A 14,956-nucleotide genomic window follows, 5' to 3' on the forward strand; every position below is an offset into this window, starting at 1 on the left:
ACAAATTCTTAATTGGATTGAGGTCTGTTCTCTGACTTGATCATTCCAGGGCATTAACTTTGTTGTTTTTAAGCCATTTCTGTATAGTTTTAGCTTTATGCTTGGGGTCATTTTCTTGCTGGAAAATAAATCTTCTCCCAAGTCGCAGTTGTTACGTACCCCGTAACTGGGTCACTTACCAGCAAAGATAGAGAGGTCCGTTGAAGTCTGATGGTACTATTTTTAACAGTATTTATTGATAAAAAATACACAAAATAAGGTCAATGCAAACATGCAGATAATATACGTCGTCAATACTAAATCTAAAAGCGCGGGTATAATAATAAACAATAAGAAATAGCTCTATCGTTGTCTAGGGGATAATGTATTGTCCGATGGAAATATAGAAGTCACTCAGTTCATTCAAGCTGCAGCTTTTTGTTTGGAGAGAAAGACGGGTTTAAAACTTGCCCATTCCTTTTATGATGTCAATCCTTCGAGAGTCGTTGGGAGTTGGTTTCCCCGTTGTTAGCTAAAAACCTTTCGGCCGTGGAAAAGGGCCAACCGATTCCAGGGCAAATGGAACCGGACGCACGTGGCCTTTCCCCTGGTTTCTTGCTATTATGGGATCGCTGGCGTTTCTTCTGGTGCGTCTGAGGGGCTGTTCCCACAGACCCTCTTTTTATCCTGACTCACAGGGTCTCAGATGTCAATCAGGTTGGGATGATGTAATCCCTCCACCAACCTCCCCCTCGTTTCATTGCCTGGGGCGTCGATGCATCGTACAGGATGCAATACACAAGTCCGTCTCCAAGAGACAATAGCCGGTATCAATGCGTCCACCTCTCGGAGGCCAAGACACATTCCAACGACTTGTGGATTCTGCATGTCTTTCTCTCATTTCTCTCATTTCCTGGGTCTCCTGAATGGACTCAGGTGAATAGTGATCTTGCGATTCTCACAAAGGAGGGGGCTACCCCGCACCCTTCGGCCCCTCTGAGCTGTGGTACATTCATAACACAGTTCTCTTGCAGACTGCATCAGGTTTTCCCCCAGCATTTCCCTGTATTTTACTGCATTTATTTTACCCTCTACCTTCACAGGCCTTCCAGAACCTGCTGCAGTGAAGCATCTAAACAGCATGATGCAACCACCGATGTGCTTTACAGTAGGGATGGAGTGTTTTTGATGATGTGCGGTGTTTGGCTTATGCCAGATATAGCATTTAGTCTGATGGCCAGAAAGTTCAATTTTGGTTTTTTTCAGACCATAGAACCTTCTTCCAGCTGACTTCAGAGTCTCCCACATGCCTTCTGGCAAACTCTAGCCGAGATTTCATGCAAGTTTTTTTTAACAGTGGTTTTCTCTTTGCCCTGTCCCATAAAGCTGCAACAGGTAAAGCACCCAGGAAAAAGTTGTTGTATGCACACTCTCCCCCATCTCAGCGACTGAAACTTGTAACTCCTACAGAGCTGTCATAGGTCTCTTGGTGGGTTCCCTCACTAGTCCCTTTCTTGCACAGTCACTCAGTTTTTGTGGATGGTAGATTTACATATTCTTTCTATTTCTTGATGATTGACTTAATTCCAAGGGATACTCAGTGACTTGGATATTTTCTTGTAACTTGTACTTTTCAATAACCTTTTCATAGAGTTGCCTGGAGTGTTCTTTTGTCTTCATGGTGTAGTTTTTGCCAGGGTACTAATTCACCAGCAGTTGGACCTTCCAGATACAGGTGTATTTTTACTACAAACAATTGGAACACCTTGACTGCACGTGGTGATCTCCATTTAACTAATTACAGGACTTCTAAAACCAATTGGGTGCACCAGTGATATGGTGTGTCATATTAAAGGGGGTGAATACTTATGCAATCAATTATTTTGTTTTTTATATATGTAATTTAGATCACTTTGTATAGACCCGTTTTCACTTTGACACAAGAGTTTTTTTTCTATTGATCAGTGTCCAAAACTCCAAATTAAATCCACTGTGATTCAATGTTGTAGAACAATAAAACATGAAGACTTCCCAAGGGAGTTAAATACGCTTTATAGGCACTGTATATTGCAATAAAGGAAAATTCTGCCTCTTGGGTTTGATTTTCAGATAGCCAATCATCTGTAATGTCTAACTCTCTAAAGCAAATTATTGAGAAAACCCATGCATCTCTTCCTTATCTATTTAACCAGATACAGAGAGTGCAGACTCTTTTAAAAAGTTAGGACTCTTAGAATAAACATAGGTGTACAACCCAAGGTCATTTGATTTGCAAATTCTGCTACATAAACTACTGGTCTGATTAGGGCCACATTTCCCAGTTAGGCCTTACTACTTAAGATTATTTGAAAACGAGTGAGAAGCCTGAACCACAGTGAACCAGGCTGGCTTGTTAGTAATGAGTATCCTGTAATGTCAGTACAGGCCTCGATTCCCATGCTGCTCTGCTCCAGCTACAGCCACTGAAGCTGAATGTTTGATAAACAGCTGGATAGGATGTAAGACAGCCCTGATGCAGTAAATTATTAAAAGAGCAAGGAGGAGAATTTCTCTCAATAGACCACATTCATTTCACATGTTCAGGGCATATTTCTCATATGTGAACCTTGGTGGGAATTGATGTGCAATGTGCCTTTACTAATGACAGGCTCATTAATACTTGCCAATGACAGCAGCTGACTCCCCAGTCTCTGTCCAGGATCAATACTGCAGTAGCTGTGAAAGTGGTTGCAATTACTGCTTGAGTTATTTGCAATAATTATTCTGTTACTGTATTAAGAAGTTTCACAGACATTTGAAATAGTTTTGAATGCAACATTGGTCCAGATAGGCGTTTCAAAATAAAATAAACCAGTAGTATGTAGCTCAAAAGTGAATTTACGTGGGTAATTCCATGCACATTTCTGATTCAGCACTCAGAAATTCATTTTCTCATTTTGTAGCAATTTTAAATACTCTACATTGTTTATTATGCTGTAACACTTCCCAAAATGATGTGGACAGTTGTGTAACATACAGGTTACAACCTTGGTAGTCCTAAAATAATTACTTATTTACTCAAAGTAATCAAGCTTTATTAAGCAAAGAACCAACATCCAAAACTGCACTATTAAAGTTCATTGAGATCTTAGACATCTTCTGTGCCTTAACTGGTTTGCCATAGAAGTATAGATTATGTTTATGTAAGCTTCAAAACTTCTGGATCACTCCTGGCTACTGCTGATTCTCATCTCTCCCATATCCGCTCATTCCCGCACAAGTTCCATTCCCAAGTAGAGAAGATTTTGTTTTCTGTCAGCTCACAGGAGCTGGCAAAGTAGGTGCAAGCATTTGCCCACATCACAGACTTCACCGAAGTGTAGGCAGTCAGAGACTACTCAGTCCTGGCAGCTTCCTTTTAGGAACACCTGGTTGTGGCCCTTGCAGATCTCTGAGCCCCCACACCAGGGATGCCAAACTCATTTTAGGTCACGGGCCGGATTGAGCAAAATGCAGCTTCATGCGGGCCGAATCAGTCGGACGCATGCGAACGCAGCTTTCGTTGCGTCCGTTTTTTCAGCCTGCTCTCATGTGTCTCAGTCTCTGCTATAACTACAAAGTGTTTCACTTTACAAATTCCGTTTCTTATGAAGAAGACTGCCGAATAAACACTAAAAACCCTGAAAACCTGGTACCTGAATAAACTCAGCATTAGCCATATCATACGCCATAGGCGCTTCGATTACTGGGGCCAGCTTTAATAGTAATTAGATATTATCTCGCGGGCCAAAGATAATTCCACCGCGGGCCGGATTTGGCCCGCGGGCCTTGAGTTTGACATATATGCCCTACACCAACCCACCTGAACCTCTCATGTGAAATTCTTGCTCTTTGAAACTTCCAAAATCAACTATAGGATGACCCACATCTGGCAACTCTGTATCCCCTTTAACCTTGCGGTGGTTGGAGGGGTGAGGGGTGTTGAGATGTGGTGATGTTAACAGTTTCTGGTTCCTGTATTCTATACTCCTTTAAGCTCACCATATTAACTGGAAAATTTGTTGTACCCCATAAAAAATTTTTTTAAATCTTAGTTAATTAAAAGGATGCCATGGTAGTGTAGTGGCTGGTGCAGTGCTATTGCATCTCAGGTGTCTTGAGTCGGAGTTCAATACCAGTATCCTCTGTAATGAGTCTCTGTATCTCCTCAACGTGGAATGCATGGGTTTTCTCTGGGTGTTCTGGTTTTCTCCCACAGTCCAAAGGTGTATTGGGTAGGTTAATTGGTTTATTGTTAAATTAGGGCTAAATTGGCTAGTGCAGCTAGCTATTCCTTGCTGAATCTTTTAAATAAATAAACATTGAAAGGAGTAATATTCAATGGTCTGGAATAGCTACCAATTTGACCTCACCAGTCTCAAGCCTGCTGGACTATTTGAGTTTTATTCTATTAATATTATCATCAATAATTTTGAAAGCTTTACAGTAAAAATGCATGGTTTTCATGGAGTTGGTATCTTGAAGTTTTTCTCATAGTCCAAATTATTATAACAATGATGCACTAATTATCAACTTGAATTCTGTTATCTAATGATTAACCAGCTGCAATATTTTGCAAACAACCAAAAGAACAATGAGCGATCTTAAGAGATCTTAAAGTTGTACTTTTTCTGCATTTACACTCATTTTCAAAAATATACTGATGGCTTGCAATTTTTTACATCATCTTCAAATATGTTAAGTTAGACGGAGACGTAATGTAAAGACTTTTACTCCTCGTGTATGTGAAGGATGTAAGAAATAAAGTCAATTCAATTCGAAAGTTCATCGGTGTGCAATTGTTTTTTTTATTTAGCCTCACCAATACCATTTTTGGTTACAGGAGACTAATTTGATTTTTTTCTATATAAAAGAAAGTGTGAGGAAGACAGGTCAGGAAGGGTGATATATTTTTGTTGCATTTTCAGATTTGTTATTAAAATCAGACTACAAGTCAGAAATCCAGAATCATCAGTGTAATGTTATTTCTAACTTCCTGATTGATTATCTTGGAGAAATTATTTTTACTTTACCAAAAATTTATGGAAATAACATCTGAATGACCAATGATGTCAACAGTTGGGGTAATGGAGGAGATAAAAATTAATATCTTCCATTTATTACAACTCTTCCAAGGGAACAGGCTAATACAACTCATTGTATCTTTCAGAAATCTTTGTAAACACATCTTGCATAGCACATTAGATATTACTTGTGTCCCCATCTAAATTGAGGAACGTGTGTACAGCGAGCTAGGGCACATTGTCAATATTTTGCATATTGTCTGTATTTTTAAAGCAATTATTCAAAGATTATTACCGATTTTTAAAAAATAAACCTATAGTGCTGTTGTGAAAAAGTTGCTATTAACTGCCAGAATTTCTAGATGAACATTTCTTCAATAACATTTCCAAGAATGCTGTGTAAAAGTAAAATGGAGCAATAATTTTGCTGGAATCCATTCTAGCTCTTTTGCAACTATTGAATTGCATTTATAGTATACACTCATATATTTTCTTTATTTGATCAGAGTCCACACTTCTAAAAAGGGGGTGGAACAGAATAGAGAGAGGGACTCAGAAAGCAGATTTCCTAGGAAAACTGGTCCAGGTGTGTTGTTGAGTATTTCATGACATCCAGTCATCTTCTGTTTGTTTTATGCTTTTACCTTGTTAGATTCAAACTGACCTACTTATTTATTGCTTCTTACATGTTTCCTATATTTTATCATTTGCTTTTGATTATTTGAATTTCATTCATGTTTTTAAATGTTCATTTTGCATGCTGCACCTGGTATAGGCAGGCACCTTTGGCACCACTGTGTCGATTCACCTGCTTAAAAAAAGAGCATCCTGGGAGGTGTCTTCATTTATATGGGGAGGTATCTTGTTTTTACTACAAACTATATCCTGCACTAGTTAATTGACACACTTTCTTAGAGTTAGATGCTTATTTTAGTGCCTGTTTTACTTGATACATATCATTAATATTTGCTTCTCCTTTTTTTTCCACCCTACCTCTGGGGGGCGATTTCTTTTTTCAGTACAGAAGGCTCTAAGAAATTATAAATGTTCATGTGTGCATGTATTTTCTATTTGAAGTGTATACCAGCTCAAAGTAATTACTTCGAATAACAATAATTACATTGTTAATCTGGTTATAATTTCCGTTGTATTTGGAAATGTTTAATATTTTCTTCATTGATGTTCTGCCTGAACATGCTACCTTGAAGTTTAGAGAAAATACTAAGCTATGTGATTGCCAAATAGAATTACTATGTGGCTATAAATGCTAAGTTGATTTTACACTTTGGAATTAGAATTCTTTACTGGGGGTTAAGCAACCCAATTAGCTGAACCTTAAATTAAAAAAAAAATAATATAAATTATGATATAAATTGCAAGTCCTTAATGAAAACACTTTTTTTAAATCAAGTTATGTTTTTTCCACAATCAAAAAGGAACCATGCTACACGTTTTAAATGAAATTGGAGCAAAGGAGTTCTTCAGTTTTGAAAATTGACTGAGAACTTGCACCTTTTCAACTGAGTTTTGCCTGCTACAGGATAGGCTTCTAAAATCAGCTCTTTGTTAGAACGTTCTGGATTCACTATGAATTGCTTTTTGTCTATTTTTCAGCATGTACCTTGCAGGAATTTTATGTTTTAGGCTTGGAGGCAATGAGAGAGGGAAGAGAGAAGAACTATTAAATAGTGACAATTAAATAGGCAAAAATATAAGTGGTTGTGAAAGAAGTGCAGGTGAGAGAAGGACTGGAGCTCCCAATGAGAAAACTGTCAAGAAAACCATGTATCATGTTCAGAAGGTTACACATGCTTTATTAACAGTACCATTCCAAACATCTGCAATAGGTTTGTCTCTTAGTCATTACTGTGCTTTGTCGAGTGATCTAATTAGATGTATTTTCACATAATTGCTTATCAAGGATCTATACCTCTGCTTAAAAGTACTCATTTTACTTCCACTGGCACTTGAGAAAGGATTTGAAAAAAACTGGTGGAGAGTTTGTCTTGTGTCATAAATGACTCCCACAACTTATCCTGTCAAGTCTCTAACTCTCCTAAATTCCAGTAGCTGCAAACCTAGCCTATCCAGCCTTTTCCCATTAGATACCTTATCCATTCTAGGTTTTGACATTGACCAAATTGCTGCCAGTGAATTCTTTATCTTGAATGTACCAATTCTGTACATTTATGATGATTTCCACTTGCACATTAGGGTATTTTGTTAGTTTTCTTAATTACACTGGACAACAAAGATTTTGCTTCCAGAATTCTTTTTAGTGAGTCTTATGGATTTTGGGCTGCTGATCATGAAAATCACCATTACATTTCCCTATTGGGGACCATTCTGTTAAAATTACCTAAATTTGTTATTTCAATTCATAATTCAAGTCAATTAAAATGTTACACACGATGTAAGCCGAAAAATTTTCTATCTTGTCCAGGCAATCCTGAGCATGCTTAGGCGTGGGGTGGGGAGGGGAGGGGGGGGATGCTGCTCTGCAAGACAGGTTTTAGAAAGGCTACAAATTTCCGTGAAAGATTTTGATATTTGAGACAGATGTTTCCCAGAATAACTGATGTCAAGTTTAAGGAAGGCATTTTGACTGGTCCACAAATCAAAGAGATCAAAAAATGACAGGCAAGTTGAAGAACTTCTAGTGGGACCGGAGAAAATCGCATAGAAGGCGTTCAAGGAATGTTGAAAATACTCTTGGTAACTACAGAGCACCAAATTACATGCAGCCGGTTGACAACATGCTTCAAGGATACAAAACCATGAACTACAACATGTCACTAAAGATTCATTTTCTGCATTCCAATGTAGACTTTATCCCTGCAAATCTTGGTGCTGTCAGTAATAAGCATCGTGAAAGGTTTCACCAGGACATTACCGTCATGGAGAATCCATATCAGGGAAACTTCAATCCATCAATGCTGGTCAGACATTTAAGCAAGAAGCTTCAGACACTGAGAATAAATGAAAATCATCAACAAAACCATTTTAGCATAGTTGAATTATTGCAAAACGTCAGCACATTTTGCAATTAAATGCATTATATCTAATAAAAGTTAATTTCTTATTTCTCAAAATTCCTACATGATACAAGTAGTCTGAAATTAGATTTGTTTTCAGCTTCAAGCGGCCTATCATAACAAAAATTCTGAAGAAACAACACTTTTGAAAAAAATTTCTTGTCCAGTTTATTAGCCTTTTGTGAAACATCCACTAGAATACTCAAATTCCTCTGCTTTTCAGCTCTGTGTTTTCTCACCACTTAGATAATGCTTTTCTACTGTCAAAATGGACAGTTCCATGTTTTCCCATACAGCACTCCATTAGCAAGATCTTTGCCCACGAACCAGTTTACATCCCTTTGAAACTTGTTTGTCTTCTGCACAACTACGTACTGTATTTTTCCTATTTGTCTTGTCATCACTGAACAGGTTTTGTTGTCTACATTCATTTATGTATAATATAGAGCTATATGACACAGAAACAGACCCTTCGGCCCAGATGACCCATTCTGACCATGATGTCTGTCTACGCTGGAGTTCCCAACCTTTTCTGTGCCGTGGACCCTTGCCATTAACCGAGGGGACCATGGACCCCATGTTGGGAGCCCCTGATCTATGCTAATCCAATTTGCCTGTGTCATTGCGATTAACTGGAAACTCACACTTCCTCCCCAATCATATTTTCATTACTTGTACACAAAGGGAAACCATGGCCCCTGTAACCACATTCTGGTCTGAATGGAGAAATGCTGTTTTTATACAGAAATGACTACCAGTTATGATAATCGTTCCAGCCCAAGCAAATCAACTGTGTATGTTCAATTTCCTTACTTTCAAGATTAATTGCAGTTCAGAATACAGATGTTAAAAATCAATAGAAATTACAAGCTAACAACTAATGATACTTTGAAGTTAGTAAAGTAATTGTCCCTTAGTTGGTGTGTGTGCCCCTTGCATCCATCTGTTATATTCTTATTTTGTGCCAGTAAGCTAATTTGCTCTGGTAACTTGCTGTAAAGAGGGAAGCTATGCTCTTCAAAGACCTCTCTTGCTTGGGCTGTCAGCACTCTATCTGCAATCTGTCTTTGCCTGGACATTGTTAACCCTTGTGTTGCTGCAACTTGCACACCTGCTTTTGGCCTGTCTCCCTCCTTTCCTATCTAAGTACTGGTCTAAATGACTTTCTAAATTGTAATTATATCTGCAGTAAAGCCCACCATTTTGGGCAACATCCAGGTGAATCTCTTCTGTGCTCGTTCTATCACTGCCAAATCTATCCTGTAGTGTGGCAACCAGTATAGTTCACAATACCCCAAGTGCAGCATGACTAATTTTGAATCTAGACTGAGTTGTAGAACAGTAATCAAACTGGGATTTTGCTGAATTATTGGAATTGTTTTTTATCAGTTGCAGAATGTAACAAAATCCCTTGTGGAATTTCTATGACACACAGATTTTTATTCTGATGCATGATTGGATTTACTGTAGCTTTTCAATGCTCTTATTAGTTACGTATTTCATCTTGGCCTTTAATTCTGTGATCTATTGATGGTCAGTCATTACTGCTGAATCAACCTAGTCTTAAGCTCTGAGATGCACAGATATCATTTCTGTATTTTACTTGAACAAAACTTGAGGGATTGTTAATTCAATTTTATTTTTGTGTTGTTTTTTTAAAGGAGTATGTCCAGGAAAAGTGCCGAAAACAAAGTCAAACGTTACGACACGCTGAGGAAACAGCACTCCATCGGGTGAATGGAGCTGCATAGTTGTATAACACTTGAAAAGATAAGTCTTTCAGTAAAATATGCTAAAATGAAATATTGTTACTCTATTTGAAGAAATTTTGCAAGTGTCAAACTTACTAAATTCTCATTAAATAAATGTTAACAATTCTGTACCTCACAAACTGGAAAAGGTCATGCACTCCAAGAATTTAATCAAAGTGCGTCGTTAACAGCTAAATGATCTTGTTTCTTGCACTGATTTTATATATTTGTGTTCAACTGAAGAGGGACTGTTGTTGGAAATAGTATCTCAAATGTATTGTCTAAATTAATCTTTCTCTTTCTGAACATTTAAAATACAGCTGTGAATTTACTCTTGAAATGCATTGCTACATTTAAGTATTAACTTACAGGTTAATTCAGCCAAAACTCTGTAAAATATTCTATTGTAATATATGCATTACTTACTTTTAATTATCAAAGCATGCACTTGAGAAAATCTTGTCATTTGTTTCTTAAGCATTATGATGAATTCTCACCTAGCTAACTAAAAGACCGTGAGTGTGAAAGATACCATTTCCGGTTAATGCAAATGAATTTTTCTTGGTTATATAAATAACCTATTATTTATGTTCAAATCACATTTTGTTGCCAATTTTATTTTTATAATATTTCAATTATGTATTTATGTTGCGCATGTTGCAAAATAAAATGTTTGATTATTATTTGAATTTTTGAAGTCTTTGAAATAAAATACTTAGATTTTTGAACCCAAGTTTTTAAAGTCAAGATTGTACTGACTCAATTTCTGCTTGCTTATCACAATTATACACAGAAAACTTTTAAAGAATCACTGACCTTCAAGCAAAAGTTCCCTATTTTTTGCAGGTGCGAGCTTGCAATGTGGAATTAATGGTTTTGTCCTTGTGTAATTTTGATAGTTCAAGATTCCTAATTTTTACTCCAGATCCAAAAAAACAAAAGATAAAGAACACAATAATGATAAATTTTAAAAACACAATAAATATAAATATTTAAGATAGCTTACAGTATAAATATAAATGTATAAGATAGCTTACAGTATTGTATATCCATAAAGTGACACTGGGCACAAGAGTGTCTGTACATAAGATGACAGAGGAAACGATAAAATAGTGGTGTTGGAGGGTGGGTTAGTGGGAAGAGATGTTGATCAGTCTTACTGCTTGGGGAATATAACTTTGAATATGGTGGTCTTGGTGTGGGTGCTACATAGCTTCCTCCCTGATGGGAGTGAGACAAGCAGTCCGTTAGCAGGATAATCATTCATGATGTTACTGGCTCTTTTCTGGCACCTTTTTGTGTATGTGTTTGTCCTTGGTGGGTAGACTGTTGCTGATTATGCATTGGATACTTTCAACTGCCCTTTGTCGAGCCTTGCAATGAATTCACATGTTTGGATGATCTCTGCTGTGCATTTGTAGAAGGACGTTAGTATAGATGTGTGTAGTTCAGTTATTTTGAGCCTTCTTATAAAGTAGAGGTGTTGGTGAGCTTTCCTGATGGTGTAGAATGTGTTCTGGGACCATGAGAAGTTGTGCAAGATGTGCACTCCAAAAAATTTGAAACTACTTGTAGTTTCTACTGCTGTGCCACTGATGTAGAGAAGGCTGTGAGTGTTGTGAGTTCCCCTGAAGTTGATAGCCACCAGGCCACAAGCTCTTTCACCTCCTCTCTGTAGGCTGACTCGTTTTTGGTGATGAGCCCCATCACTGTCATGAACTTGACATTGTGATTACTTGATTACTTGGGTTTTTGGCCATGCAGTCATGTGTAAGCAGAATGTACAGCAATGGGCTCAGCACACAGCCCTGGGGGACACTCGTGTTGAGAATGATTGGAAGAGAAGAGCAATTGTACGTCCTGACTGAGGTCTGTTGGTTAGTAAGTGCAACACCCAGTTGCACAATGGTGTATTTAGATTGAGGAGTAGGGATTTGTTCACCAAAGTCTGTGGGACATTAGTTTTGAATGCTGAACTGAAACCTAAAACCAGCATTCTGAAAAGTGTCCTTGTCTTTTAGGTGTCTCAGGAGCAGGTGCACGACAGATACTATGGCACCTGTCATGGAGCAGTTCTGTCAGTAAACATATTGTTGAGTGTCCAATGTTAAATCTAGATTTGATGACAATAAAATTTGTTTTAAAGTGGGTGCATCCATGCCGATGGCGATCATTGAGTGGAATCTTGATGTTTTTTGTGATTTTAGCCAATTGGCATCAGCTTACATTTGCATTGCCATTTGACTGGTATCGGATGGCTACTATAGAACAAGACCTAACAGTTACTGTAAGGAAATGCTTTTAGAAAATCTCACAGATTGGGTAATTGCCTAACAGAGCACATTTGCTTTCAGTCTGCAGCGATAGTTATGAGCTTGCCACACTCACTCTGACATATCAGTCTATAGCCTCCTGTACTGTCATAGTGAGGCCCAAAACAAGCTTGGGAAATAGCAGCACATTTTCTGTTGAGTACATAGCATGTTTTTGGACCTGTATTGAATTCCACAACTTCAGAAAATGTGATTTCTCAGAATGTATCAGTTCTCTTCATCTTTCTGGGAATGAAGGATATGCACAGCCTGAGCAGCTGGGTTTATCCTGCTCTGCATTTCTCGATTCCCACATTCCTTTGTCCAGATTATTTTGTCTGTGTCAAATGAATAGTCTCTAATGTGAAATGTTTCTCTTCCTAATGATATGGCCTGACACAACTGAATTTTTTTTTTTGGATTTTTCACTCACCTATGTTTTTGCTCTCTAATTGCCCCCATTCACTCACTGACCAGATAAACTTGGTTACAACTTAATCCCCTGGCTTTACCCAATCAGAGACATCTCCCTCCTGTTTTACTAGCTGCTTTTCAGTTTCAGTATCTCTAACTTTAAGTGTTCACACTCTCCTCCCACAAATTGGCCTGCCCTTCCAAGTATATTCAGCATTTTCTATTTTAGTTTTGCATTTTTCCACTATTTGCAAGTACAGCATTTTGCTCATCTTGCAATGTCTAGAGATTTTATCTTTATTATCTGTTCTGCAATTCCAGCTTGAGATGAATTACCTTCAGTTTTTTTTCCCCTGTTTACATTTTTCATGAACCTGCTCTTCAAGTTTCTATATGTTTGCTGATTGAGAGGTAGCTTTCATTGGCTCTCTCAATCGGGGTGGTTTAATCTATTCAGGAATGTGGTGAACTGAATTAGCAAATCTGCAGATTACACCAAGATGGGGATGTAGTGGACAGTGAGGAAGGACATCGTAGCTTGCAGAGTGATCTGGACCAGCTAGGAAAATTGGCTGAAAAAAGGCAGATGGAATTTAATGCAAACAAGTGAGAGGTGTTGCACCTTGGGAGGACAAACATGACTAGTGCATTGACTAGAAGATCACTGAGGATCACAGTAGAACAAAAGGACAAGGGAATACAAATCTTTAATGCCTTCAACTAACATCACAAGCAGATGGGATAGTAAAAAGAGCTCGACATATTGGCCTTCAGAAATCAGAGTATAAAGTGCAGGAGTTGGCATATAATGTTGAAGTTGTAAAAGGTTTTGGTGAAGCCAAATTTGAGTTTCCTGTGCAGTTCTCGTTGACTACCTACAGGACAGACATCAAGCTTGAAAGAGTTGAGAAAATTTACATATATGTTGCTGTGACTTGAAGGCCTGAGTTACAGGGAAATGTAGAATAGGTTAGGACGTAGTTTGCTGGAACACAGGAGAATGAGGGGAGATCCTATAGTCCAAAGTAAATTGTTTATTGAAGTACATTTACCCTATCACATACTACCTAGAGATTCATTTTTTGCACATATTTATAGGGAAAAATACAATAGAATTAACAATAAATATACATAAACAGACAGTGACTAACAAACAACCAATGCACCAAAGAAGACAAACAGCAAAAAATTAAAAAAATAAAAAGTTCATGAGTTGTAATGTCCTTGAGAGATTATAGAATCACTTCTGAGTAATAGTGATCCACGCTGGTTCAGGAGCCTGATAGTTGTCAGGTAATGACTGTTCCTGAACCTGATGATATTGGACCTAAGGCTTCTGTACATCTGACCAGATGGTAGTAGTTTGCTACCTGAGGCAAATTAAAGTGGATAAATCCCCAGGGCCTGACAAGGTGTTCCCTCGGACTCCTCAGGAGGCATTTGCAGAAATTGCCAGGGTCCTAGCACAGATATTTTAAACATCCTTTGTGACAGGAGAGATACCAGAGTATTGGTGGAGAGCCAATGTTTTTCTGCTGTTTAAAAAAGGATCTAAACTAGTGATTCCCAATGATTGTGGTTACGTGTACTATGGGGGCATCAGGGGAAATAGAAGTCGTCGGAGTGCGTTCAAGATTCTTGGGGGTGGGGTGGTAAGTGGCACCCTAACTTGAGGCACAAGACCTGACTGACCATTAGTAGAGCAGGCACTCTCAAAAAAAAAGAATGAAGCACTGGAACACTGAAAGGACCATAGCTCTGCAGATGGTGAGCACTCATTGGCACAATGCGTCTGAAACTTGACAACTCATCCGACCTTACCAGCCTAACAGACGTTATTAGGGATGCAGCCAGGGTGTCCAACAGTTGCCCTGGTCTCGTGGCTTGGAACAAGTTCATGCAATTTAACAGTTGTTAAGTCAAGTACACCCTCTCAACTTTCTCTACAGATCTACGGAAAGAAAACAGGTCATGCAATGATATGGCATTGGTCAAAACCAAAGGGTGAAGTAGAACCAAACAGTGAACCTGCTGACCCTGAGGATTCCTCATGAGGTGTTCAAAGAGATTCTCCTTTAAAATTAAAAATAAATAAATATCATTGGAGAATCAATCTATGACAAGCTCAAAATGTGCATTGAGGATATAAGTATTCCGATTAGGAACATGATTTCTTGTGCCATGCTGGTTTAGTGGCAGCTATGAAAAAATAATTTCCAAGTATGTTTGCAATCCATTGTGTAATTTGTCCTTAATATCTCGCAGCCAAATACCTCAGCTGATTTTTTTAAGCATGATTCTTGTAATATCTGCTATCAACAAAATTAAAGCTCATTCATAAAGAGCAAAATATCTCACCAGTTATGCCAAAATGGCTCCAAGGGTAGTCATAGCCAAAGGGTGGTAGTGGGGACGAGCTCCCA

At 38.1% G+C, this 14,956-nt stretch overlaps 1 protein-coding gene across 7 annotated transcripts in view; it reads left to right on the forward strand.

The window, feature by feature from the left end:
* The window catches only part of LOC140735455 (centriolar coiled-coil protein of 110 kDa-like), a 58,937-nt gene extending 48,402 nt beyond the window's left edge, over positions 1-10,535 (forward strand). For 6 of the 7 annotated variants that reach the window (XM_073060551.1, XM_073060546.1, XM_073060547.1 and 3 more), the window contains 2 exons: positions 5,528-5,607; positions 9,718-10,535. In XM_073060551.1, the coding sequence (XP_072916652.1) occupies positions 5,528-5,607; positions 9,718-9,770 (133 nt within the window). In that variant the 3' untranslated portion in view covers positions 9,771-10,535. The remainder of the gene's footprint in view (positions 1-5,527; positions 5,608-9,717) is intronic. The other variant, XM_073060552.1, reaches the window with a different exon arrangement.
* The last annotated feature ends 4,421 nt before the right edge of the window (positions 10,536-14,956 follow it).

This window comes from Hemitrygon akajei, chromosome 11 (assembly GCF_048418815.1).
Source record: "Hemitrygon akajei chromosome 11, sHemAka1.3, whole genome shotgun sequence".
Lineage (NCBI taxonomy): Eukaryota > Metazoa > Chordata > Chondrichthyes > Myliobatiformes > Dasyatidae > Hemitrygon > Hemitrygon akajei.